At 48.7% G+C, this 25,164-nt stretch overlaps 2 protein-coding genes across 3 annotated transcripts; both read right to left on the bottom strand.

Annotated features, from left to right (window-relative positions):
- Nucleotides 1–186: 186 nt before the first annotated feature.
- Nucleotides 187–24,853, bottom strand: LOC133134427 (receptor-interacting serine/threonine-protein kinase 4-like). Of its 2 annotated transcripts, none has more exons than XM_061250608.1 (10): nucleotides 24,601–24,853; nucleotides 22,420–22,547; nucleotides 13,409–13,513; nucleotides 7,312–7,456; nucleotides 2,277–2,601; nucleotides 1,702–1,838; nucleotides 1,552–1,601; nucleotides 1,280–1,435; nucleotides 871–953; nucleotides 187–530 (listed from the first exon to the last, which is right to left on the bottom strand). In XM_061250608.1, exons 2-10 carry the CDS (start codon nucleotides 22,508–22,510, stop codon nucleotides 468–470), a joined length of 1,155 nt encoding a protein of 384 aa, XP_061106592.1. In that variant the 5' UTR covers nucleotides 22,511–22,547; nucleotides 24,601–24,853; the 3' UTR covers nucleotides 187–467. The 2 variants fall into 2 exon arrangements, with proteins under 2 accessions (XP_061106592.1, XP_061106591.1); XM_061250607.1 differs by having other exon boundaries at nucleotides 188–530; nucleotides 22,420–22,518.
- On the bottom strand, nucleotides 3,088–7,446 carry LOC133134426 (uncharacterized). Its single transcript, XM_061250606.1, has 2 exons — nucleotides 4,034–7,446; nucleotides 3,088–3,912 (listed from the first exon to the last, which is right to left on the bottom strand). Exon 1 carries the CDS (start codon nucleotides 6,085–6,087, stop codon nucleotides 4,237–4,239), a length of 1,851 nt encoding a protein of 616 aa, XP_061106590.1. The 5' UTR covers nucleotides 6,088–7,446; the 3' UTR covers nucleotides 3,088–3,912; nucleotides 4,034–4,236.
- Nucleotides 24,854–25,164: the final 311 nt, after the last annotated feature.

Genomic DNA, 25,164 nt, shown 5'->3' with positions numbered 1-25,164 from the left:
AGGAGAGGCCAAACACACACATTCCCTCCTCTCTCCAGGAGAGGCCAAACACACACATTCCCTCCTCTCTCCAGGAGAGGCCAAACACACACATTCCCTCCTCTCTCCAGGAGAGGCCAAACACACACATTCCCTCCTCTCTCCAGGAGAGGCCAAACACACACATTCCCTCCTCTCTCCAGGAGAGGCCAAACACACACATTCCCTCCTCTCTCCAGGAGAGGCCAAACACACACATTCCCTCCTCTCTCCAGGAGAGGCAGCCTCTGTGTCAGAGCGAGTCAAACTGTGGGCACACTTCTTTTATTTTGGGTTCTTTTTTGCTTTTTTGATTGGTTTATTGATTATCTGAGTGGTGAAATAGCATGAATTAAATGGTAGTTTGTTCTTTGGGAATGAAATGGCAGTGTGTTTGTTGGGGATGAGATGGCAGTGTGTTTGTTGGGAATGAAATGGCAGTGTGTTCATCAGCAGGACAGTGTGTGTGAAGCTGTACCCTTGGGTATTGGAGATATCTCTCGCTTTTCATCCTACAGGGAGAGAGACAGAGGGAGAGACAGAGGGAGAAAGAGAGGAAGAGAGAAAGAGTTAAAATAGCCTTTTCATTGGAAATCCATGTTTCTGTGAGGACCTGAGAAAGAGGGCCATAACATAAAGCAATGGCAGCGATGGTGTAATAACAGTGTAATAACAACTTAACAATTTAACAACAGTTTAATAGGCATGCAATTGCAGAGTTATGATAGTATAACAGTGTAATGGCAGAGTAATAATAAAAAATAGAGTGTAATTAGGGAATAATAACTGTGTAATGATACTGTAATAACTGTGTAATGATACTGTAATAACAAGAGAGTTTAATGGCAGTACCAGTGCTTTGGACACCTGATGGATGGCATCATGAATTCCATGGCTGTGCAGCTTAAACACCTTCTCTGTCACTGGGAGGCAGTCTGAATACACAGCACAACACAATACACACCACACACAATACATACACACACACACACAACACACACACACACACACACAATGCAACACAATACACACAACACCAACAACATGCAAAAAATACAGCACTGTGACCATCATTAACATTCAATATTGCATCTCTGCCTCATTCAGACAGAGATATGAACCTTGCTTGTCTTTCCTGATAACTGTGACACCACTGACACTGGCTGTCAGACACTAACTCACTGACGGACACACTGACAGACTGACTAACTGACTCATTGACTGAGATTGACTGGCTGGCACATGCCTCTCCTGTTCTCACCATGGAAAGAGGGGCGTTTTTGGGGGCTGGGGTCCCAGCATCTCTCCATGAGGTCAATGTTCTCCCCCAAGCCCTCAACTGCTGCCCTGTTCACCCCCTCCAGACTGGGCCTGTCCCCGTCCTGGACCCAAAGCCGGATCCTGCCTAACGCAGCATCTGAGAGAGGGATGGACAGAGAGAGAGTTTCTGTCATGATGAAGAACATGCAGGAGATAGACCAGCAGCACAAGTCACCTATGAGCTGTGGTCTCAGGATGGACAGAGTCACTCACCACCATAGGGCTCCCTGCCAGTGATTATAGACCAGAGCAGGATGGCATAACTGGGAGAGAGAGAGAGAGAGAGAGAGAGAGAAATTTAAATCAGAAGGAATGGCAGATGCTGTGGGTATCATGAAGAGCTGGAGGTCGGGTGGGGAATACCTGTAGGAGTCAGAGGCGGGCGTGGCTTTGTAGGGTGTTCGGAAGGCTTCAGGGGGCATGTAGCTCAGCGTGCCTCCGTCCTCCCCCCGCTGGGCGGAAATACTGCGCATCAGTCGGGCCAGACCAAAATCTGTGATCTACAGAGAGAGAGAGCTTTTCATTCTAGAGACACTTCACTGCTAAGAGCTGAGCCCAGAGAAGAGCCCCCTCACTGGTCCTGAGGCTCAGACACTAACCCAGAGAAGAGAAGAGCCCCCAACTGAACCAAATTCTCTGACACCAGGCGGAGTGAGAGGAACCTTGGGACTCGCCTTGGCCCAGAGGCCTGGGGAGATAGAGGAAGCCTGGGACTCGCCTTGGCCCAGAGGCTTGGAGAGATAGAGGAAGCCTGGGACTTGCCTTGGCCCAGAGGCATGGAGAGATAGAGGAAGCCTGGGACTCGCCTTGGCCCAGAGGCCTGGAGAAATAGAGGAAGCCTGGGACTCGCCTTGGCCCAGAGGCCTGGAGAGATAGAGGAAGCCTGGGACTCGCCTTGGCCCAGAGGCCTGGAGAGATAGAGGAAGCCTGGGACTCGCCTTTGCTCCGAAGCCGTGGTCCAGCAGCACGTTGCTGGGCTTGAGGTCGAGGTGCAGCAGTGGGGGGGAAAGCTTGTGCAGGAAGTTCATGCCAAGAGCCACCTGATGAGCCAGGCGGAAGGCCAGGGGCCAGGGAGGAGGGCCCCTCAGCCTCTTCAGGAGGGACTCCACAGACCCCCTCTCCATCAGCTCCATCACCAGGCCCATCTGGCTCGAGCGCTCCCTGCCGGGGGGAACCCCCCGGTACACCCCAAAAACACGCACCACATATGGGCCCCCACCCTGCTGCATGAACTCAGCCTCCTTCTGCAGAGATGCACTGGAACTGAGAGAGGGAGGGGGAGGAGAGAGAAGGAGGGAGGGGAGGAGAGAGGGAGGGAGAGGGGGAGGAGAGGGAGAGAGAAGAGAGAGGGAGGGGGGGAGAGAGATGAGAGAGGGAGGGGTAGGAGAGAGAAGGAGAGAGGGGGAGAGGGGGAGCAGAGAAAGCAAAGGAGAGAGGGAGGGGAGGAGAGAGAGAGATGAGAGAGGGAGGGGTAGGAGAGAGAGAAGGGAAGAAGGGGAGAGGGGGAGCAGAGAAAGCAAAGGAGAGAGGGAGGGGGAGGAGAGAAAGAGAGGGAGGGACAGGAAAGAAAGAGAAGGAGGGAGGAGGATACCAAGAGGGAAGAGAGATTTTTTCACTTTAAAATGTTTCCTGCATGTGTAGGCGTGTGTACATGTGTGCGATTGTGTGTGTACGTGTTGTGGTGCCTCGGGGTGGATCCTGAGGTGCCGAGGGTGTGCACAGCTAGAAACCAACACAGGAGATCGCAGATGTCAGAAAAAATATTTCTTTTTATTTTTTTCTGTGTTTTTTTTTTTCGGGGTATCGGGGATAGCGCCCCCCCTCAGGGCAAGGGTAGGGGAAAACGGGACAAATCAAAGGGGCCGTTTAGGCAAAAAATAAACGAAGGTTCTTCCCAGACCGGGGTATTTTCCAGGGCTTCCTCCCTCCTCCCCTCTTCGGCCGCGTCAGGGCTGGCGGGAAACACAAAGACGGGGTAAATAGGAAGGGATTCTCTCTGGCTCACGTGACCGGCGTCCGTTCCAGGTCTTTGGTGTTGCCGTCCGTAAAGGTGGGGTCTCCTTCAGGGTCAGTATGGCAGGGCGTTGCAGGTCCTTCCTCTCTCTGCTTTCCACGCTCTCACACGCTCAGGAATGGCACCGACTGACTCTGGCTGCAGCCTCGACCGCGCCTTAAATCCCCTTCCCTGCTCATTAGGAAAAGAGGCTGCAGCTGAATCAGTGATTTTCCACTCTGCTCACCCACGTGTGCTGTCCGGGGTCCTGGACTGCAGGTAGAGGGATCTCTCTCCAAGGTGCTGATCTCCCGACCACCTCTTTAGGCAGATATACTCCTTCGCACACCTCTCCCAATGCGTGACGTCTGCGCGGTTGACCTGCACGGGCCCCTCCAGGGTTCTCCACCGACGTGGCGCAACATGCAGTAGCAGGGGTGCCACATACCCCCCCCCCCTCAGCTCCAAGCCCCGGGCGGGAGCGTCTGCCCCTAGGCCATCCTCCTTCCTGGATAGCGCATCAGCATTCTGGTTCAGCTTCCCAGCGCGATGCTCCACCTTGAACCGGTAGGGCTGCAACTCTAAAAACCAGCGGGTCACTCGGGCGTTGCTGTCCCGGTTAAGGTACATCCATTTGAGGGGAGCATGATCGGTCACCAACAGAAACTCACGGTCGAGTAGGTAATATCTTAATTTACCTACCGCCCATTTGATGGCAAGGCATTCCTTCTCGACCGTGGCATAATTCCTTTCATGGCTGAGGAGTTTTCTGCTGATGTATGTCACTGGATGCTCCACTCCATCCTGGATCTGTGACAGGACCGCTCCCAGGCCCGCTTCCGATGCGTCGGTCTGCAGCACGAAGGGTTTCTGGAAGTTGGGAGTTATTAGTACTGGTTCCTCACCTAGAGCGGCCGTAAGTCCTGGAAGGCTGCAGCGGCGAGAGGGTTCCATTGGACCCGGTTGGGCTGCTCCTTTTTGGTGAGGTCGTGGAGGGGGGCTGCTCGTGCTGCAAACTCTGGAATGAACTGCCGATAGTAACCCACCAGACCCAGGAACATTCTCACCTGTTTCTTCATGGCCGGTTGGGGCCAGGTGGCAATGCTGTCGACCTTGTTCGACTGAGGCTTCACCCGCCCCCTCCCGACTGTGTGGCCAAGATAGGCGGCTTCCTTCAATCCGAGCCGGCACTTTGCAGGGTTAGCCGTCAGCCCGGCCTCCCTCAGGGACATCAGCATCGCTTCGATTTTGTCGACATGGCTGTCCCAGTCGGTGCTGTGGATGACGATGTCATCCAGGTAGGCTGCCGCATACCTCTGGTGGGGCCGCAACACCTGGTCCATCAACCTCTGGAACGTGGCTGGGGCGCTTGGTTGGCGTTCCGTCTCTGGTGGCAGAGCCTCTCCTTCACTGTCCCCAGACGTCGCGGCCCAGACTGGTAGGGGGGTCTGGCGGGCAGCCCGTTGGGGCCGTCGTGGCCTCGTCTCCCTCAGAGGCCGGGGCCCCTCCTCCCAATAAGTCTGGAACAACGGGCAGTCTCTTCCCATTAGTACAGGTACGGGTAAATTGGGTACAACCCCCGCTCTTACCGTGTGCGTCCCCCGTGGGGTGATTAGGTCCACCCACACCGTGGGGTATTTCCGGGTGTCTCCATGGATACACTCCACGGCCACCTCTTCACCCCTCTGTTCTCCAGCAAAGTCTGGTCGCAGCAGGGTGATGGCGCTGCCCGAGTCGAGCACTGCTTCAGTGTCCTGGCCCCCCACTCGTACCGGGAATCTTGGGGCCTCCGTACTCTGGTGCGCCCAGCAGGTGGTCAGGTACAGGCAGGGGTGCGGTGGGCTGCTCCCACCACTGGCGGTGGGCATGGACACCTCCTTCCCAGGGCAGCACCTGGCCAGATGACCCGCCTCTCCGCAGTTGTAACATCTCCACTCGGGCCGTGGTCTCCCCGCGTCGGGTCTGCCCCGGCGATTTGGGTCAGGGCGGGCTGGTGGGTGCTTCACAGGCTGTGGGCCCCTGGTTGGGCGGCTCTGGGGTTCAGTACGTTCGGATTGGAGCATCTTCTGGGTTACCTGGTGGTTTTCGAGGAGGCCTACTAGTAGTTCTACAGAGGCGGGGCCCATCTGTGCCACGTACCGTTTGGCGTCCTTCGGTAGGGCGCGGGTGCATCGGTCCAACACCACCCTCTCCAACAGGGGTGGCCCATCTTCCTCGGCCAGCCAGCTCCTGGTCAGGCGGGTCAGGGCGGCGACTTGGGACCAGGCAGGCTGGGAGGCGTCATATGACCAGTCGTGGTATCTTTGGGCTCGTGCGGGTAGGCTGAACCCATATCGGGCTAGGATGGCTCTCCTCAACTTGAGGTAGTCGGTGGCATCAGCCACAGCCATATCTTGATAGGCCTGTTGGGCCTCCCCCATCAGGAAGGGGGCTAGTATGGCCGCCCAGTCTGCCTGTGGCCATTCTTCACGGTGAGCCGCACGCTCAAACACCTGGAGGTACGCCTCAACATCATCATCAGCTGTCATCTTTGTCAACGCATCTCGGGGGGTTCGTCTCGATCCGTCACGTGGAGCTAGGCGACAGAGTTCGACCACCGCTTCCTGCAGGGCCCGCTGGGACCTCGCCAGCTCGGTGATGACCGCTTCCAGCCTCCCTCGGGCGCCCTCCTCTGCTTCCGCGTCTTGCATCTCAGCGAGGGTAGGGGCAGTCAGTCGTCTCCTTCTTCGCTCTTCGCCAGGGGGTGTGGCTTCCATTCCCTCTCAGTTCTCACCCGTGTTGGTTCTGCGGCCCAGGTCAGCTTCCACAGCGTGGCATCAGTTTGCCCGCATTCTCCACCATATGTGGTGCCTCGGGGTGGATCCTGAGGTGCCGAGGGTGGGCACAGCTAGAAACCAACACAGGAGATCGCAGATGTCAGAAAAAATATTTCTTTTTATTTTTTTCTGTGTTTTTTTTTTTCCGGGGTATCGAGGATAGGGCCCCCCCTCAGGGCAAGGGTAGGGGAAAACGGGAGAAATCAAAGGGGCCGTTTAGGCAAAAAATAAACGAAGGTTCTTCCCAGACCGGGGTATTTTCCAGGGCTTCCTCCCTCCTCCCCTCTTCGGCCGCGTCAGGGCTGGCGGGAAACACAAAGACAGGGGGTAAATAGGAAGGGATTCTCTCTGGCTCACGTGACCGGCGTCCGTTCCAGGTCTTTGGTGTTGCCGTCCGTAAAGGTGGGGTCTCCTTCAGGGTCAGTATGGCAGGGCGTTGCAGGTCCTTCCTCTCTCTGCTTTCCACGCTCTCACACGCTCAGGAATGGCACCGACTGACTCTGGCTGCAGCCTCGACCGCGCCTTAAATCCCCTTCCCTGCTCATTAGGAAAAGAGGCTGCAGCTGAATCAGTGATTTTCCACTCTGCTCACCCACGTGTGCTGTCCGGGGTCCTGGACTGCAGGTAGAGGGATCTCTCTCCAAGGTGCTGATCTCCCGACCACCTCTTTAGGCAGATATACCCCTTCGCACACCTCTCCCAATGCGTGACGTCTGCGCGGTTGACCTGCACGGGCCCCTCCAGGGTTCTCCACCCACGTGGCGCAACATGCAGTAGCAGGGGTGCCACAGTGTGTGTGTACGTGTGTGTGATTGTGTATGTGTGTACATGTGTACATGTGTGTGTGTGAGATTGTGTGTGTACATATGTGTGTGTTTGTGTGCACATGTGTCTGTGTGTGTACATGTGTGTGCCTGTGTGTGTACACGTGTGTGTACATATGTGTGTGTTTGTGTGCACATGTGTCTGTGTGTGTACATGTGTGTGCCTGTGTGTGCACACGTGTGTGTACATGTGTGTGTTCGTGTGTGTCTGTGTGAGATTGTGTGTGTGTGTGTGTGTGTGTGTGTACATATGTGCGTGTTTGTGTCTGTGTGTGTGCGTGTGTGTGTGTGTGTGTGTGTGTGTGTGTATATGTGTGTGTGACTCTGTGCGTGATATTACCCATCATCATAATGCAGTAGTTTGATTGCCACCTCCATCCCCAAATCTTTGTGTTTGGCCTTATAGATCTGTCCGAAACCCCCAGCTCCAATGACAGACCAGTCCTGCAGTTTGCAGTCTTCAACCAAACCAAAATGCTGCATTTCTAGAACAGAAAGACATTAAAGGGGAAGTTCACCCACAAATGAAATTTCCACCAGAGTACTATCTAGCCAACCAGATTGTTTCACTGACACAAATGTTCTAGACAATTAACACTTTGCCCCAGAATACTGGTGTACTAAATTTCTGCTTGCGAGGACACAGCTGAGTCCTGGCAATCAAATAAATAAATGTGCATTTTTGAGCCGTGTTGATGTTTGCGAGTAACTGTCTTTTTGGGCACATTGATAACCAGAAAACAAGCGATTTCTAGAGGACCGTTATTTCTGCACCTAAAGAAGCTGTGAAATCTAATTCCAGCAAAACTATCTGAGGGATGGATAGGACACTGGATGAGTGGAAACTTGCTTTCATTTAATTTTTGGGTGAACTATTTTCATGATTAAATGTTTTAAATTGTATAAACTTGTCTATAAACACTTCATATTTCATTATATGATTTGTGTACTTACACAAGTAGATAATGATGAGTGAACTGCATTTAAAATTCACTCATGAACTCAGTTCACTTTTTAAATGTAAATGTAAATCTTCAGCTTAAATCCTAAACTCATTAGGAGGGGGCGGGGGGTGCATTGTTTTGATTGTTGGTGACAGACAGGGTGGTTTGAATATCTCAGAAACTGCTGACCTCCTGGGATTTTCACGCACACTAGTCTCTAGAGTTTGCAGAGAATGGTGCAAAAAACAAAAAACATCCAGTGAGCAGCACTTCTGGTCAGAGCAGAAGGGCCAGACTGGTCAAAGCTGACAGGAAGGTGACAGTAACGCAGATAACCACACATTACAGCAGTGGTATGCAGAAGAGCATCTCTGAACACACAACACAACAAGGCCCAATCGGTTTCAGGATTTTGTGCCAACTTCTGGTCTTAATTATGAAATTGACTCAATCAAATCTGATCTGACGTGTGTGTGAGTACCAGCTCCAGCTGCAGACTAAGTGTATCCTAATGATTGAACTGGCTTGAACCAGGGTCATTTATAGGGCTGTCAGCAAATTAAAAACAAGGTAAAAAAACCAGTACACAGACTGGGTTCTGAGAACATTGACTACTCCATCTTCATTAGCCCTGCCACCCTGTCCAGTTGAGCACCTGTGCTCTGGAGAGGCTACAGCAGCAGAAGTCTGAAAAACCCATCCATCCATTATCTGAACCCGCTTATCCTGATCAGGATCGCAGGGGGCTGGAGCCTATCCCAGCATACACTGGGCGAAAGGCAGGAATACACCCTGGACAGGTCGCCAGTCCATCGCAGGGCACACACACACACACACACATACACACCATTCACTCACACACTCATACCCACAGGCAATTTAGACTCTCAAATCAGCCTAGCCTGCATGTCTTTGGACTGTGGGAGGAAACCCACGCAAACACGGGGAGAACACGCAAACTCCACACAGAGAGGCCCCGGCTGATGGGGATTTAAACCCAAGACCTCCTCGCTGTGAGGTGGCAGTGCTACCCACAGCACCATCCATGCCGCCCGCAGCCTAAAGAATAAGTCAAATAAATACCTAATAAAGTGCTCACTGAGTGTATATACACACCACAGTACATTATCAATGCGCTGAGAGAGGGTTAATACAGTGCGGTAGGAACCACAAAACGACATTTCTCTAATCCCACAGGACACTTCCGCGACGTCCACCCCAGCATGACGCCCTCATGCTCAGGGAAGGAGCTGAGAAGGGTGTCTAGCTCATCAAGGAAGCTTCCCAGGGGCCCTGGAGGACGATAGATAACTGCAATGAAAAGGTTAGTAGGGTAGGATACTGCAACAGAATGGAATTCAAAAGTGGATATGGACAGGTCAGAGGGGGAGAACAGAGAATTTCCATGAGGGGGAAATTAAAAGACCAGTACCACCGCCACGGCCGGAAGGCCGGGGAGTGTGCGAGAAGGAGAAGGAGGATGAGAGGGCAGCGGGAGTGGCGGTGTTGTCAGGTGTGATCCAGGTCTCTGTGAGGGCAAGGAATTGTAGGGACTGGAGGGAGGCATATGCAGGGATGAAGTCAGCCTTCCAAGTGGAAGACTGGCAGTTCCATAGTCCCCCTGTGACCGTAAAGTCCTCACAGGGGGTCAGTGGGGGGTAGCTGAGGTTGGAGGGGTTCCGACACCGTGGAGGCCCACGTCGCAGGGGGTGTCTTCGAGGGAGAGAGCAGACTGGGATGGGGTGAAATAACATAACAAACTGGAACGGAGCTCTGAGCACGCCTATTTAAATCGCCTACAATCGCTCACAAGCAATATCAAATCAAAGCTAATCTACTGACAAATTCCAGTGCTATTTAAGACAAACATTCAATCACTTGACAGGTATGCAACCAGTATCAGTGATTAACACAGCGATAAAAACAAACTAGCTCCAGCCCTAACCTCTGCTGTTCAAACTAACAATTACAAATTTACCTTACCACGTCAAGTGGACGGCCTGCAGCGATACCAGCACACCTGGTTAAAATTATGCAATTACTGACAGGCGGTGAAGGGAGCATTTCTTTTTTTCTTTTAAGACGGCCCATTGTGAACAATTGTGTTAGCAACTGTCTGAGGTTGTGGATATTTTGGATCATCATGCAATAATTTTTATGTCAATTCTATTCATATGCTTTGATATTAAAGACCATTATTTATTCATTACATTACATTACATTATTGGCAATCCTCTCCTGGAGCAATGCAGGGTTAAGGGCCTTGCTCAAGGGCCCAACAGCTGTGCGGATCTTATTGTGGCTACACCGGGATTAGAACCACCGACCTTACGTGTCCCAGTCATTTACCCTAACCACTAGGTGTAATATCCATGGCATTTTTTTGGGCCCCCCATCCAGCAGGGCCCTTAGAATCTTCCTAACTTTTCACCCCTGTACAGACACCTTGAAACTCATCTCCCACTGCCAAATCTATCCTCTTGACCCCATTCCCGCTCCCATTCTGCACTGGTACGTGCAAGTCACATCCGTCTGTTAAGGGAGATGTAACGTGCAGGTCACATCCGTCTGTTAAGGGAGATGTAACGTGAAGGTCACATCCGTCTGTTAAGGGAGATGTAACGTGCAGGTCACATCCGTCTGTTAAGGGAGATGTAATGTGCAGGTCACATCCGTCTGTTAAGGGAGATGTAATATGCAGGTCACATCCGTCTGTTAAGGGAGATGTAACGTGTAGGTCACATCCATCTGTTAAGGGAGATGTAACGTGCAGATCACATCTGTCTGTTAAAGGAGATCGCATGTGCAGGTCGCACGCTAGACAGTCGGTGGAAGATGACTACACAGACAAACTTGATGACATGGCGCTACAGTGCCCCTTAGTTGAAAAAGGAGGACAGATACAGTATGCACCATGGTCATTCATGGACAAGGTGGAGCGAGTGGGACAACTGCCAGACCTCATAGAAGGAACCGGAAAATGGATTACAGCCCTGGAGGAAAGCACGTAAGGAACCAGATCGGATCTAGGAAACATTAAAGCCCTCTTGATGTGGTCAGAACGCTTGTGACCGACGAGCTCTTCACAGCACCACGCAGTAATGGGCCATTCAGCAGATCATGTGTGATTCTATGGACACACAACTGTGGTGTGGGCAGAGCTCTGGCGGCTGTATCCAGATGAAATGGACCCGTCAAAATTGGAAGAAGAGCTAAAGGAAGGAGAAAGTGTACAGAAGTTCCTACACACATTCCAACATAGATGGAGAGAAGAGACGGGAAGACCCTGGAATGCAAACGCCACCGCACAAAAAAGGGTCAGAAAGAGCCTGCCGCAACCAGTTCAAAAACGACTGGACAGGGTGGCAGGGCTAATGAAGATGGAACAGTCAATGTTCTCAGAACACATAATCCACCATGTGGAGCAACATTGAAAGGAGAAGAAAGATGCAGATGAATAAAGCAAGCTGCTGGCCAGCAGGTTTACACAGCTACAGCTGGGGAAACTCACTAAAGATAAGAAAGACAAAGGAAAGACGGAAAATAAAGACACAAGGCCCAGTGGTGCGAGCTGAACAGGCTAGGACAAGTTCTACCATTGTGGCTCCAGTGATTGCAGCAAAACACCCAAATGCAGATGCCGATTCCAGCTGAATTACCAAACATCACACCGTTACAGCACAAACTATCAAACATCACAGTTACAGCACACACTACCAAACATCACAGTTACAGCACAAACTACCACACATCACAGTTACAGCACACACTACCAAACATCACAGTTACAGCACAAACTACCAAACATCACACCGTTACAGCACAAACTACCAAACATCACACCGTTACAGCACAAACTATCAAACATCACAGTTACAGCACAAACTACCAAACATCACACAGTTACAGCACACACAACCAACACATCACAAAGTGTGTTGGGGATGCAACCATACCAGACATCGCAAGAGAGACTGTCCAACCAACCCATGGACAGGACCAGCAGCAAACCGGCAAAGTTAGGGATGCCCAGAGGGGGAAATAATGTCACCAAACGTTTCTACACACCCACAAGAGGAACCCACCCCACCAGTAATTATTAATCAACAAGAACACCGGTTCATGGTGGACACAGGTGCCACTTACTCATGCATTGGGAAAACCGGCTCTGATCTCCCCCTTTCCAATTGGTCTATTAAAACCATTGGCAACCATTGCATTACTACTGTTTATTTTATTGTATTTATTTTATTTCACCAGGAAATAGTCCTATTGAGATTTACATCTCTTTTACAAGGGAGTCCTGGCCAAAATGGCTTAAAATAGAACAAACACCACAGATGTTACATTACACACAGAAGAGACAGAAAAACATAGACACTAAACAAATAATTTAGGCTAAAACAAGTAAAACCATTTTGGTAAAACAAGTGCCTAGTGTCCATTGTATTGCTGATAAGCAGTTTAACATTTTCTGAAGGTATCAGTGAATTAAGATGGATTTTCTCTTGTAGCTTCTTCCATGCTGAGGGATCAGCATAGCTGAACGCACTTTTGGAACATAAAACAAAATGATGTCAATGATCTCAATGCATATGGATTTGTATTTGTCCACTCCAGCACTGAACTTAAATACAGTGGGAGCTGACCAAGGACAGCTTTATTAATCAAAATTAACCAATGGTATTGCCTACGGGCTGAGAGTGAGGGCAGACCAGCTTTCAGATACAGGGTACAGTGATGTGTGCAATAAGTGGAGTCAGTCATGAGCCTTAATGCTGCATGATAGACACTGTCCAATGAGCTCAAACAGGATTTACTTGCACGCATGTAAACAACATTTCCATAATCCATCACTGACAAGAATGTTGTCATTACAAGTTGTTTTCTTGCCTGAAATGAGAAACATGCTTTGTTTCTATAAAGAAACCCAATTTGATTTTCAGTTTCTGAATGAGTTTTCTACATGACTTGTGAAAGAAAGTGGACAGTCCAAATGAAATCCTTAGTACTTGTATGTATTTACCTGCTCTATTTATTTATTTATTTTATTTATTTTGTCATGTTACAATGTGTTGTTTCAATGCCTGAGTCCTGGTTTTAGAAAAGATAATTAACTTAGCATTATCTGCATTCAAAACCAGTTCCAAATTGCACAAGTCATCCTGAATGCTACTAAAAGCAGTTTGAAGGTCTTTCAAGGCCTCATCAACAGAAGCCGCAAAACTATACAGTATACCTTCTCTGGTAATCAGTGTGCCGAAAATGTACATTTGAAAGATGAAACGGCAATGTCTCTTTCTAAACACAATGGCACAGTATTGGGCGCTTTGTGGGAACTTCTGCCTGCATGGACACAATTCAAGCAGTCCGAGAAATTGTTCTGGATGAAAATTTGCATTTTCCTTGTTGATGTTCCTGTGGCATTATATTTAGAAAGAGACGTTTGAGTTGAATTTTTCTCATGTTAATTATCGGCACAGCCAGGCTTACCTGGGACAGGTGTCCTTACAGAGTGCAGACTGCAGGCACATTCACTGCAGAACCTGTCATTCTGCCCACATTCCCTCCTGCACTGGGGGCACTCCATCCTCGTCCCTTGGGGGAGACATCACAGTTACAGCACAAACTACCAAACATCACACAGTTACAGCACAAACTACCAAACATCACACAGTTACACCGCTCCTACAGGGACAGCACGTCTCATTACCATCGCCGCTCCTACAGGGACAGCACGTCTCATTACCATCACCGCTCCTACAAGGACAGCACGTCTCATTACCATCGCCGCTCCTACAAGGACAGCACGTCACATTACCATCGCCGCTCCTACAAGGACAGCACGTCTCATTACCATCGCCGCTCCTACAAGGACAGCACGTCTCATTACCATCGCCGCTCCTACAAGGACATCATTCACATTACCATCGCCGCTCCTACAGGGACAGCACGTCTCATTACCATCGCCGCTCCTACAGGGACAGCACGTCTGATTACCATCGCCGCTCCTACAAGGACAGCATGTCTCATTACCATCGCCGCTCCTACAGGGACAGCACGTCTCATTACCATCGCCGCTCCTACAAGGACAGCACGTCTCATTACCATCGCCGCTCCTACAGGGACAGCACGTCTCATTACCATCGCCGCTCCTACAGGGACAGCACGTCTCATTACCATCACCGCTCCTACAGGGACAGCACGTCTCATTACCATCGCCGCTCCTACAGGGACAGCACGTCTCATTACCATCGCCGCTCCTACAGGGACAGCACGTCTCATTACCATCGCCGCTCCTACAGGGACAACAGTTCACATTACCATCGCCGCTCCTACAAGGACAGCACGTCTCATTACCATAACCGCTCCTACAGGGACAGCACGTCTCATTACCATCGCCGCTCCTACAGGGACAGCATGTCTCATTACCATCGCCGCTCCTACAAGGACAGCACGTCTCATTACCATCACCGCTCCTACAGGGACAGCACATCTTTTGGATCCAGCAATGCGTTTGGACTCAGTAAGACAACAAACATTCAGGCATAGCCAGTGTTTAGTTTAGTCTTAACTGATATTGTGAATCTGTGATTCTATATTTGCTGTCTTATCATTTGAATGATACGCAAGTAGTCTCTCTTTGCACAGCTAAAACTTTAACACTCCCACTTTTACCTTTCCTTTGTTCAAGGGACACGTGCACTTGTGCGCACACACGTACACACATCCCAACATACCTTACCCCACTAACCTCCCATTAGTCCAACCCTATATCTACAGTGCATCCGGAAAGTATTCGCAGCGCTTCACTTTTCCCACATTTTGTTATGTTACAGCCTTATTCCAAAATGGAATAAATTCATTTTTTTCCTCAAAATTCAGCCAAAAACAGCCCATAATGACAACATGAAGTTTTTTTTTTTTTTCTTTTTTTTTTTTAAATCTTTGCAAATTTATTAAAAATAAAAAACAAAGAAATCACATGTACATAACTGTTTGCCATGAAGCTCAAAATTGAGCTCAGATGCATCCTGTTTCCACTGATCAACCTTGAGATGTTTCTGCTGCTGCTTTGAAGGTACCAATGAGCACAGTGGCCTCCATCATCCGTAAATGGAAGTTCGGAACCACCAGGACTCTTCCTAGAGCTGGCCGCCCGTCTAAACTGAGCAATCAGGGGAGAATGGCCTTAGTCAGGGAGGTGACCAAGAAGCCCGATGGTCACTCTGTCAGAGCTCCAGCGTTCCTCTGTGGAGAGAGGAGAACCTTCCAGAAGGACAACCATCTCTGCAGCAATCCACCAATCAGGCCTGTATGGTAGAGTGTCCAGACGGAAGCCACTCCTTTGTAAAGGAGTTTGCCAAAAGGCACCTGAAGGACTCTCATACCAAGAGAAACAAAATTGCCTGGTCTGATGAGACAAAGATTGAACTCTTTGGCGTGAATGCCAGGCGTCATGTTTGGAGGAAACCAGGCACCGCTCATCACCTGGCCAATACCATCCCTACAGTGAAGCATGGTAGTGGCAGCATCATGCTGTGGGGATGTTTTTCAGCGGCAGGAACTGGGAGACTAGTCAGGATTGATTGAAAGATGAATGCAGCAATGTACAGAGACATCTGGATGAAAACCTCCTCCAGAGCGCTCTTGACCTCAGACTGGGGCGATGGTTCATCTTTCACCAAGACAACGACCCTAAGCACACAGTCAAGATATCAAAGGAGTGGCTTCAGGACAACTCTGTGAATGTCCTTGATTGGCCCAGTCAGAGCCCAGACTTGAATCCGACTGAACATCTCTGGAGAGATCTGAAAATGTCTGTGCACCGACGCTCCCCATCCAACCTGATGGAGCTTGAGAGATGCTCCAAAGAGGAATGGGCGAAACTGCCCAAAGATAGGTGTGCCAAGCTTGTGGCATCATATTCAAAAAGACTTGAGGCTGTAAATTGCTGCCAAAGGTGCATCAACAAAGTATTGAGCAAAGGCTGTGAATACTTATGTACAGCCAGGTCCATAAATATTGGGACATCGACACAATTCTCATCTTTTTGGCTCTATACACCACCACAATGGATTTGAAATGAAATAAGATGTCCTTTAACTGCAGACTTTCAGCTTTAATTTGAGGGGATTTACATCCAAATCAGGTTAACGGTGTAGGAGTTACAACAGTTTCTATATGCCTCCCACTTTTTTTTTTTTTTTTTTGATATTTTTTAGGCCTTTTTCAGCTTTATTGGACAGTATAGTATAGAGAGACAGGAAAAATGGGAGCGAGAGAGAGGGGAAGACATGCAACAAATGTCAGACGGTCGGATTCGAACCGCCGACGTCGCGGCTCGCAATGAGCATGCGGTCAGTGCTCTACAGGCTGCGCCACCGAGACACCCTGCCTCCCACTTTTTAAGGGACCAAAAGTAATGGGACAAACTCCATCCATCCATCCATCCATCATCACCCGCTTATCCGGAGTCGGGTCGCGGGGGCAGTAGGCAAAGCCGGGTATTCCAGGCGTCCCTCTCCCCAGCAACGCATTCTAGCTCCTCCTGGAGGATCCCGAGGCGTTCCCTGGCCAGGAGAGATATATAATCTCTCCAGCGGGCTCTGGGTCTCCGCCCAGTTGGACGAGCCCAGAAAACCTCCAAAGGGAGGCGCCCAGGAGGCATCCTGATCAGTTGCCCGAACCACCTCAATTGGCTCCTTTCGACGCGAAGGAGCAGCGGCTCTACTCCGAGCTCCCTCCGGATGTCCGAGCTCCTCACCCTATCTCTAAGGCTGAGCCCGGCCACCCTACGGAGGAAGCTAATTTCGGCCGCTTGTATACGCAATCTCGTTCTTTCGGTCACTACCCAAAGCTCGTGACCATAGGTGAGGGTTGGGACGTAGATCGACCAGTAAATCGAGAGCTTCGCCTTCCGGCTCAGCTCGTTCTTCACCACAAAGGTCCGGTGCAACGCCCGCATTACTGCTGACGCTGCACCGATCCGCCTGTCGATCTCACGCTCCCTTCTACCCTCACTCGTGAACAAGACCCCGAGATACTTGAACTCCTTCACTTGGGCCAAAGACTCGTTCCCAACCCGGAGGGAGCAATCCACCGTCCACCGTGAGATCCTGTCCATGAATACCACAAACAGGACCGGTGACAAGGGGCAACCTTGGCGGAGTCCAACACCCACCGGAAGCATGCTTGACTTTGTGCCGAGAATGCGGACACAGCTCTCACTTTGGTTATACAGGGACCTGATGGCTCGTAACAACGGCCCCGGTACCCCATACTCCCGCAGTACACCCCACAGGGTTCCCCGGGGGACACGGTCGAAAGCCTTCTCCAAGTCCACAAAGCACATGTGGACTGGATGGGCAAACTCCCATGACCCCGCCAGCAACCCTGCCAAGGTAAAGAGCTGGTCCACTGTTCCACGGCCAGGACGGAAGCCACATTGCTCCTCCTGAATCCGAGGTTCGACCATCGGTCGGAGCCTCCTTTCCAGTACCCTAGAGTAAGCTTTCCCAGGGAGGCTGAGGAGTGTGATACCCCGGTAATTGGAGCACACCCTCCGGTCCCCCTTCTTGAAAATGGGGACCACCACCCCGGTCTGCCACTCTACAGGTACTCTCCCCGATCTCCACGCGACACTGAAGAGGCGTGTCAGCCAAGACAGCCCAACAATGTCCAGAGCCTTCAGCATCTCAGGGTGAATCTCATCTACACCCGGCGACTTGCCACTGAGGAGCTTTTTGACTACCTCAGCAACTTCCGCCAGGGATATAGGTGCAGATTCCCCTGAGTCTTCAGGCTCTGCCTCTTCCACAGAGGACGTGTTGTTCGGGTTCAGGAGCTCCTCGAAGTGCTCTTTCCACCTCCCGACAATATCCCCAGTCCGGGTCAGCAGTTCTCCCCTGCTGAAAACAGCTTTGGCCTAAGGTGCTCTGGTACCAAGTACACTTATGAGCTACCCTACGCTCGAACATGGTGTTTGTTATCGACAATCCATGACCAGCACAGAAGTCCAATAACAAAACACCGCTTGGGTTCAGATCAGGCAGGCCGTTCCTCCCAATCACCCCCCTCCAGGTTTCTCCGTCATTGCCCACGTGAGCGTTGAAGTCGCCCAGCAGAACTATGGAGTCTCCGGGTGGCACCCTTTCCAGGATGCCGCCCAGTGACTCCAAGAAGGCCGGATACTCTGAACTGCCATTTGGTGCATAAGCACAAATGACAGTCAGAGCCTTCCCCCCAGCGACACGTAGTCGCAGAGAGGCGACCCTTTCGTTCCCCGGGTGGAACTCCAACACAGTGGCGCTCAGCCGGTGGCTTGTGAGTATCCCCACACCCGCCCGGCGCCTCTCACCTTGAGCAACTCCAGAAAAGAACAGAGTCCAGCCCCTCTCCAGGAGTTTGGTTCCGGAACCAGTACTGTGCGTGGAGGTGAGCCCAACTATATCTAGTTGGTACCGCTCCGCCTCCCGCACTAGCTCCGGTTCCTTCCCCACCAGAGAGGTGACGTTCCACATCCCCAGAACCAGTCTGCGACGCCGAGGATCAGCACGCCCGGATCCCCGCCTTTGCCTACTGCCCGTTGGGCAAAGCACCCGACTCCGATGCCGACCCCTGCAGGTGGTAAGCCCACAGGGCGGGGACCCCACGTGACCAGTTCGGGCTGTGCCCGGCCGGGCCCCATGGGATAAGGCCCGGCCACCAGACGCTCGCCGACGAGCTCCCCTCCCGGGTCTGGCTCCAGCAGGGGGCCCCGGTTTCCCTTTTCCGGGCGAGGTAACTGGGTCTTTGTGTGGCCGTGTCATGGGAGTCTTTGAATCGCTCTTAGTCCGGCCCCTCCCCCGGGACCAATTTGCCTTGGGAGACCCTACTGGGGGCTAACAGTGCCCCCGACAACCTAGCTCCCAGGATCACCGGGACACACAAACCCCTCCACCACGTTAAGGTGGCGATTCCTTTCACTTTTTAATACTTGGTTGCAAATCCTTTGCAGTCAATTACAGCCTGAAGTCTGGAACGCATAGACATCACCAGACACTGGGTTTCATCCCTGGTGATGCTCTGCCAGGCCTCTACTGCAACTGTCTTCAGTTCCTGCTTGTTCTAGGGGCATTTTCCCTTCAGTTTTGTCTTCAGCAAGTGAAATGCATGTTCAATCGGATTCAGGTCAGGTGATTGACTTGGCCATTGCATAAGCATTGCATTCCACTTCTTTGGTTGCTTTCGCAGTATGCTTCGGGTCATTGTCCATCTGCACTGTGAAGCGCCGTCCAATGAGTTCTGAAGCATTTGGCTGAATATGAGCAGAAAATATTGCCCGAAACACTTCAGAATTCATCCTGCTGCTTTTGTCAGCAGTCACATCATCAATAAATACAAGGGAACCAGTTCCATTGGCAGCCATACATGCCCACGCCATGACACTACCACCACCATGCTTCACTGATGAGGTGGTATGTTTTGGATCATGAGCAGTTCCTTTCCTTCTCCATACTCTTCTCTTCGCATCATTCTGGTACAAGTTGATCTTTGTCTCATCTGTCCATAGGATGTTGTTCCAGAACTGTAAAGGCTTTTTTAGATGTTGTTTGGCAAACTCTAATCTGGTCTTCCTGTTTTTGAGGCTCACCAATGGTTTACATTTTGTGGTGAACCCTTTGAATTCACTCTGGTGAAGTCTTCTCTTGATTGTTGACTTTGACACACATACACCTACCTCCTGGAGTGTGTTCTTGATCTGGCCAACTGTTGTGAAGGGGTTTTACTTCACCAGGGAAAGAATTCTTCTGTCATCCACCACAGTTGTTTTCCGTAGTCCTCCGGGTCTTTTGGTGTTGCTGAGCTCACTGGTGCATTCTTTCTTTTTAAGAATATTCCAAACAGTTGATTTGGCCACACCTAATGCATCTCTCTGATGGGTTTGTTTTGATTTTTCAGCCGAATGATGGCTTGCTTCACTGATAGTGACAGCTCTTTGGATCTCATTTCGAGAGTTGACAGAAACAGATTCCAAATGCAAATAGCACACTTGAAATTAACTCTAGACCTTTTATCTGCTCCTTGTAAATGAGATGAGGGAATAACACACACCTGGCCATGGAACATCTGAGCAGCCAATTGTCCCATTACTTTTGGTCCCTTAAAAAGTGGGAGGCACATATATAAACTGTTGTAATTCCTACAACGTTCACCTGATTTGGATGTGAATACCCTCAAATTAAAGCTGAAAGTCTGCAGTTAAAGCATATCTTGTTCATTTCATTTCAAATCCATTGTGGTGGTGTATAGAGCCAAAAAGAGGAGAATTGTGTCGATGTCCCAATATTTATGGACCTGACTGTACATGTTATTTCATGTTGTCATTATTGGGTGTTGTGCGTAGAATTTTGAGGGAAAAAAATCATTTGGGAATAAGGCTGTAACATAACGTGGGAAAAGTGAAGCGCTGTGAATACTTTCAGGACGCATTGTATCTATCTATCTATATACAGTGGGATCAATAATTATTTGATCCTTTGCTGATTTTGTAGGTTTGCCCACTTACAAAGAATGGAACTGTGTAGAATTTTAATCATAGGTACGTTTTAACATTGAGAGACAGAAAATCACAAAATAATCCACAATAACATCATCATATAAATTTTATATCATATTTTCACATGAAATAAGTATTTGATCCATAGAACAATAGGACTTCGTGGAGAAACCTTTGTTAGCAAGCACAGAGGTCAGACATTTGTTGTAGTTCTTGACCAGGTTTGCACAGATCTTGGGAGTGGATTTTGCAGATCCTCTCCAAATCTTTAAGGTTCCATGGCTGTCGCTTGGCAACTCGAAGCTTCAGCTCCCTCCACAGATTTGATGGGATTTAGGTCTGGAGACTGGCTAGGCCACTCCAGAACCTTAATATGCTTCTTTTTGAGCCACTCCTTTGTTGCCTTGGCCATATGTTTTGGGTCATTGTCATGTTGGAAGACCCATCCACGACCCATTTTCAGTGCTCTCACTGAGGGAAGGAGGTTGTCGGCCAAAATTTCCTGGTACATGGCCCCATTCATCCTCCCCTCGATACAGTGAAGTCGTCCTGTCCCCTTAGCTGAGAAACACCCCCAAAGCATAAGGTTTCCACCTCCATGCTTCACAGTGGGGATGGTGTTCTTGGGGTTGTACTCAGCATTTCTCTTCCTCCAAACACGGCGAGTCGAGTTGATGCCAAATAGCTCTATTTTGGTCTCATCTGACCAGATCACCTTCTCCCAAGCCTCCTCTGGATCATCCAGGTGTTCTTTGGCAAACTTCAGACGGGCCTGTACATTTGCCTTCTTCAGCAGAGGAACCTTCCATGCACAGCAGGATTTTAATCCTTCACGGTGTTGTGTGTTACTGATGGTTCTCTTCGTGACTGTGGTCCCAACTGCCTTCAGGTCATTAACAAGCTCCTCCTGTGTAGTACTGGGCAGATCCCTGACCTTTCTCATGATCACTGATATCCCACGAGGCGAGATCTTGCGTGGAGCCCCAGACCGAGGGAGATTGGCGGTGACTTTGTGTTTCTTCCATTTTCTAATAATTGCTCCAACAGTTAACTTCTCACCAAGCTGCTTGCTTATTTTCTTGTAGCCCATCCCAGCCTTGTGCAGGTCTACAATTTTGTCCCTGATGTCCTTTATCTTGGCCATGGTGGAAACGTTGGAATCTGATTGATTGTGTGGACAGGTGTCTTTTATACAGCTACATAACGATGTAAGAAGTTGACACAGGTGTTTTGGGTAATGAGTTGAGATTAGGAGTGCTTCTTAATGGAAAAATAACTGGTCTGTGGGGGCCAGAATTATTGCTGATTAGTAGGGGATCAAATACTTCTTTCATGCAAGAATATGATAATAAATGTATAAAATGTATATGATGTTGTTATTGTGGATTATTTTGTGATATTCTGTCTCTCAATGTTAAAATGTACCTATGATTAAAATTCTACACAGTTCCATTCTTTGTAAGTGGGCAAACTACAAAATCAGCAAGGGATCAAAGAATTATTGCTGCCACTGTATGCATGCATGTGTGTATATATATATATATTTATGAAAATAATAATATTATGGATTTCCAAGGGGGAGAACAAATTGGTTGTTCTCAAACATAATAAAAATATAACAAATTGGTGCAAGAGGAAAACATTAAGTTCCATTAATATTTGTATTTTTTATTCAATTCCAAACAAAATGCCACAGTTACCCCAGAGTACTTGGGTGCTTCAGTGGAAACGGCTGCCTGCATAGACACAGTTCCAGCAGTCCGAGAAATTGTTCTGGAAGAATATGTGCATTTTGACCTCTGGTCATGTCTGTGAGTAACTGTGGCATTATTTGGAAAGAGACGTTTGAGTTGAGTTTTTAGAATGTTAATTATCAGCGCATTAATCTGATACAGCATCAGCATGTTTGGCATTGAGACAACAAAACCAGGAATCTGGTTGCTAACTGGCTTGCTATGCTTACCTGGCTTCTTTGCAGAGCGCAGATTGTAGGCACATTCACTGCAGAACCTGTCATTCTGCCCACATTCCCTCCTGCACTGGGGGCACTCCATCCTTCTCCCTTGGGGGAGACATCAGTTACAGCAGACACTACCAAAAATCACAGTTACAGCACAAACTACCAAACATTACACAGTTACAGCACAAACTACCAAACATTACACAGTTATAGCACAAACTACCAAACATTACAGTTACAGCACAAACTACCAAACATTACAGTTACAGCACAAACTACCAAACATTACACAGTTACAGCACAAACTACCAAACATTACACAGTTACAGCACAAAATACCAAACATTACACAGTTACAGCACAAACTACCAAACATTACACAGTTACAGCACAAACTACCAAACATTACACAGTTACAGCACAAACTACCAAACATTACACAGTTACAGCACAAACTACCAAACATTACACAGTTACAGCACAAACTACCAAACATTACACAGTTACAGCACACACTACCAAACATTACACAGTTACAGCACACACTACCAAACATTACAGTTACAGCACAAATTACCAAACATCACAGTTACAGCACAAACTACCAAACATCACAGTTACAGCACAAACTACCAAACATCACACAGTTACAGCACAAACTACCAAACATCACACACATACAGCACAAACTACCAAACATCACACAGTTACAGCACAAAGAACTAACAGACTTTGTACTAAAGGTTAATGTGTTAGGGAACCAAGGATTACCATCTTCTAAATCAGTGGGGTGCAGAGGGATCTGACTGGAATCAAATCGACTATTTGTCATTTAGTTTAGTAATCTTGTATTTTAGTGAATATATGCTGGCTATTTTAGTCTAACTCATTGAAGAGTAAGGGGCTCACTCTACTAACTCTGTTTAGGTCAGTTCTACTAATTGTCAACCTGACTTTTGCTATTCAAGGCAAAGGCCTTATCTTGTCAAAATCTCTATCTCTCTCAGGTAGCCTAGCAGTGGAAGAAGCCATAAACCCCGTCCAAGAAAAGTATGCCAAAAGTATTTTTACACCAGAGGGCAAGCTTGAGATGGTTGAATAATATATTGATTTATAAATCAAGTGTGCAGTCCAGTGCAAAATCATGAAACTATTTGTCACTGTATATGTTCTACGTGTTGTATAGCAAAGCATTCAGAAAGCACAAAGCGTCTACAGTATTTAACACACAAAGATTAATGTGATCAACCGTTTCTACACAACCACAAGAGGAACCCACCACACCAGTGATTAGTCATCAACAAGAACACCGGTTCATGGTGGTGGACACAGGTGCCACTTGCTCAGTTATAATTACAGCTCGATAGTTTAGCAGCGCTAAGCACAATTTCTGTAATTCTGTTTTGTTGGCTGGCAGCTAACGTTGTCATAAAATGTATTCTTGTCGTGAGAAGTCCCGACCTGTTTACATTCCGGAAAATGCGCACGCAGGCTAATTGCTATCTTCTTTGGTCGCAGCACATTCGACAGGCGAAGTCCTGAGATTATTTTTTTTACCGTGAAGAATGCCTCACCCGCAAGTGTAGTCTACACATGTGTTTATACAGCGGAAGTTGTGTCGAGTAATAGCGTTTAAAAAAAAAGAAGACTATAGGCACCCCTTTATATAAAATACACACTTTGAGGCTCAGGTACTTCTTGCTCGCGCTGTCCTAAAATTCATTCTTACCGTGCATTTTTGATACGGTTTGTGGCTACGCCACCTAGGAATACGCCTTCTTTGGCATGTTATGTTTTATTTACATAATTTTAATATCTTTGTCATAGTGCCTTTAATGAATTTGCAATCAGGGTTGATTTGGCAGAAGCACCATCACATTACTGGTGTAATTCACTATTTTCTCTGATTAGCTGACGTTTTCAATAAAAGCGCACCAACAAAAAAACTTTTTTTTTTTAATACATAAAGTATGGCGGAAAAAAAACCCCAAAGAAATAAGCGGCCCCACAGCTTCACAGCAAACGAAATGGAGAAATTGTTAGACGTAGCGCTGAATAAAGAAACATTATTTTCCAGTTTTAGGACGGTGTCCGACAAAACCAAGAAGAACTATGATTAAACATCGCTCCAGCACGTTTTTGGAAACACTGAAACGTTAAGGTAGAGCTTAAGGAACAACTTACGAATGACGAAGCTTTAAGAAGGCTTCGGGAAACGCACCCCAGTTCGCTTCGCCGACTCGCTCCTGGGGTCATGCTACATTACTTCAGATCAGTCTTACGAATACAGAACTGGGGAAAGCTGCTTAATTACGCTGCTCATAAGTGGAACCGTGTACAGGGCACCTCAAAACTGGATCACGGAAATAACGTGGAGGGTTCCAGAATCATTTCAAATGAGGTCTTGCTGGATACACGCTCTTGAGCTTCGATTCCGGTTTGTGTTTCACATGAAGTTTGAAGGCGTGGTTTCTGTGAATGCAGTTTCAGAGAAACCATGTGATCTGTAGAAACTGATCTCTCCATGTTCCAGTGGCTGCGGGAGCCACAAGTGCTCCATCTTTGTCTGTTTAAAGAGCCGGATGCCTGCACTGAGACTCAGTGAGCACTTTATTAGGTTTTTACTTACTTTTTTTTACTTATTTAGTCTTCCCTGGTCTAAATCACTTTGATCACATTTTCCCCCATTCTGATGGTTGATGTGAACATTAACTGAAGCTCCTGACCTGTTTCTGCATGATTGTCTGC

Source organism: Conger conger, chromosome 8, assembly GCF_963514075.1.
Source record: "Conger conger chromosome 8, fConCon1.1, whole genome shotgun sequence".
Lineage (NCBI taxonomy): Eukaryota > Metazoa > Chordata > Actinopteri > Anguilliformes > Congridae > Conger > Conger conger.
This window is presented reverse-complemented; position numbering and strand designations above follow the sequence as displayed.

Coding starts and splice junctions, on each gene's coding strand:
- LOC133134427 (XM_061250608.1), bottom strand. CDS start 22,510: ATGGAGTGCCCCCAGTGCAGGAGGGAATGTGGGCAGAATGACAGGTTC. Junction 7,457..13,408: donor TGTAAGGACACCTGTCCCAG/GTAAGCCTGGCT, acceptor TTTCTGTTCTAG/AAATGCAGCATTTTGGTTTG. Junction 954..1,279: donor AAAACGCCCCTCTTTCCATG/GTGAGAACAGGA, acceptor CTGTGTATTCAG/ACTGCCTCCCAGTGACAGAG.
- LOC133134426 (XM_061250606.1), bottom strand. CDS start 6,087: ATGGAAGCCACACCCCCTGGCGAAGAGCGAAGAAGGAGACGACTGACT.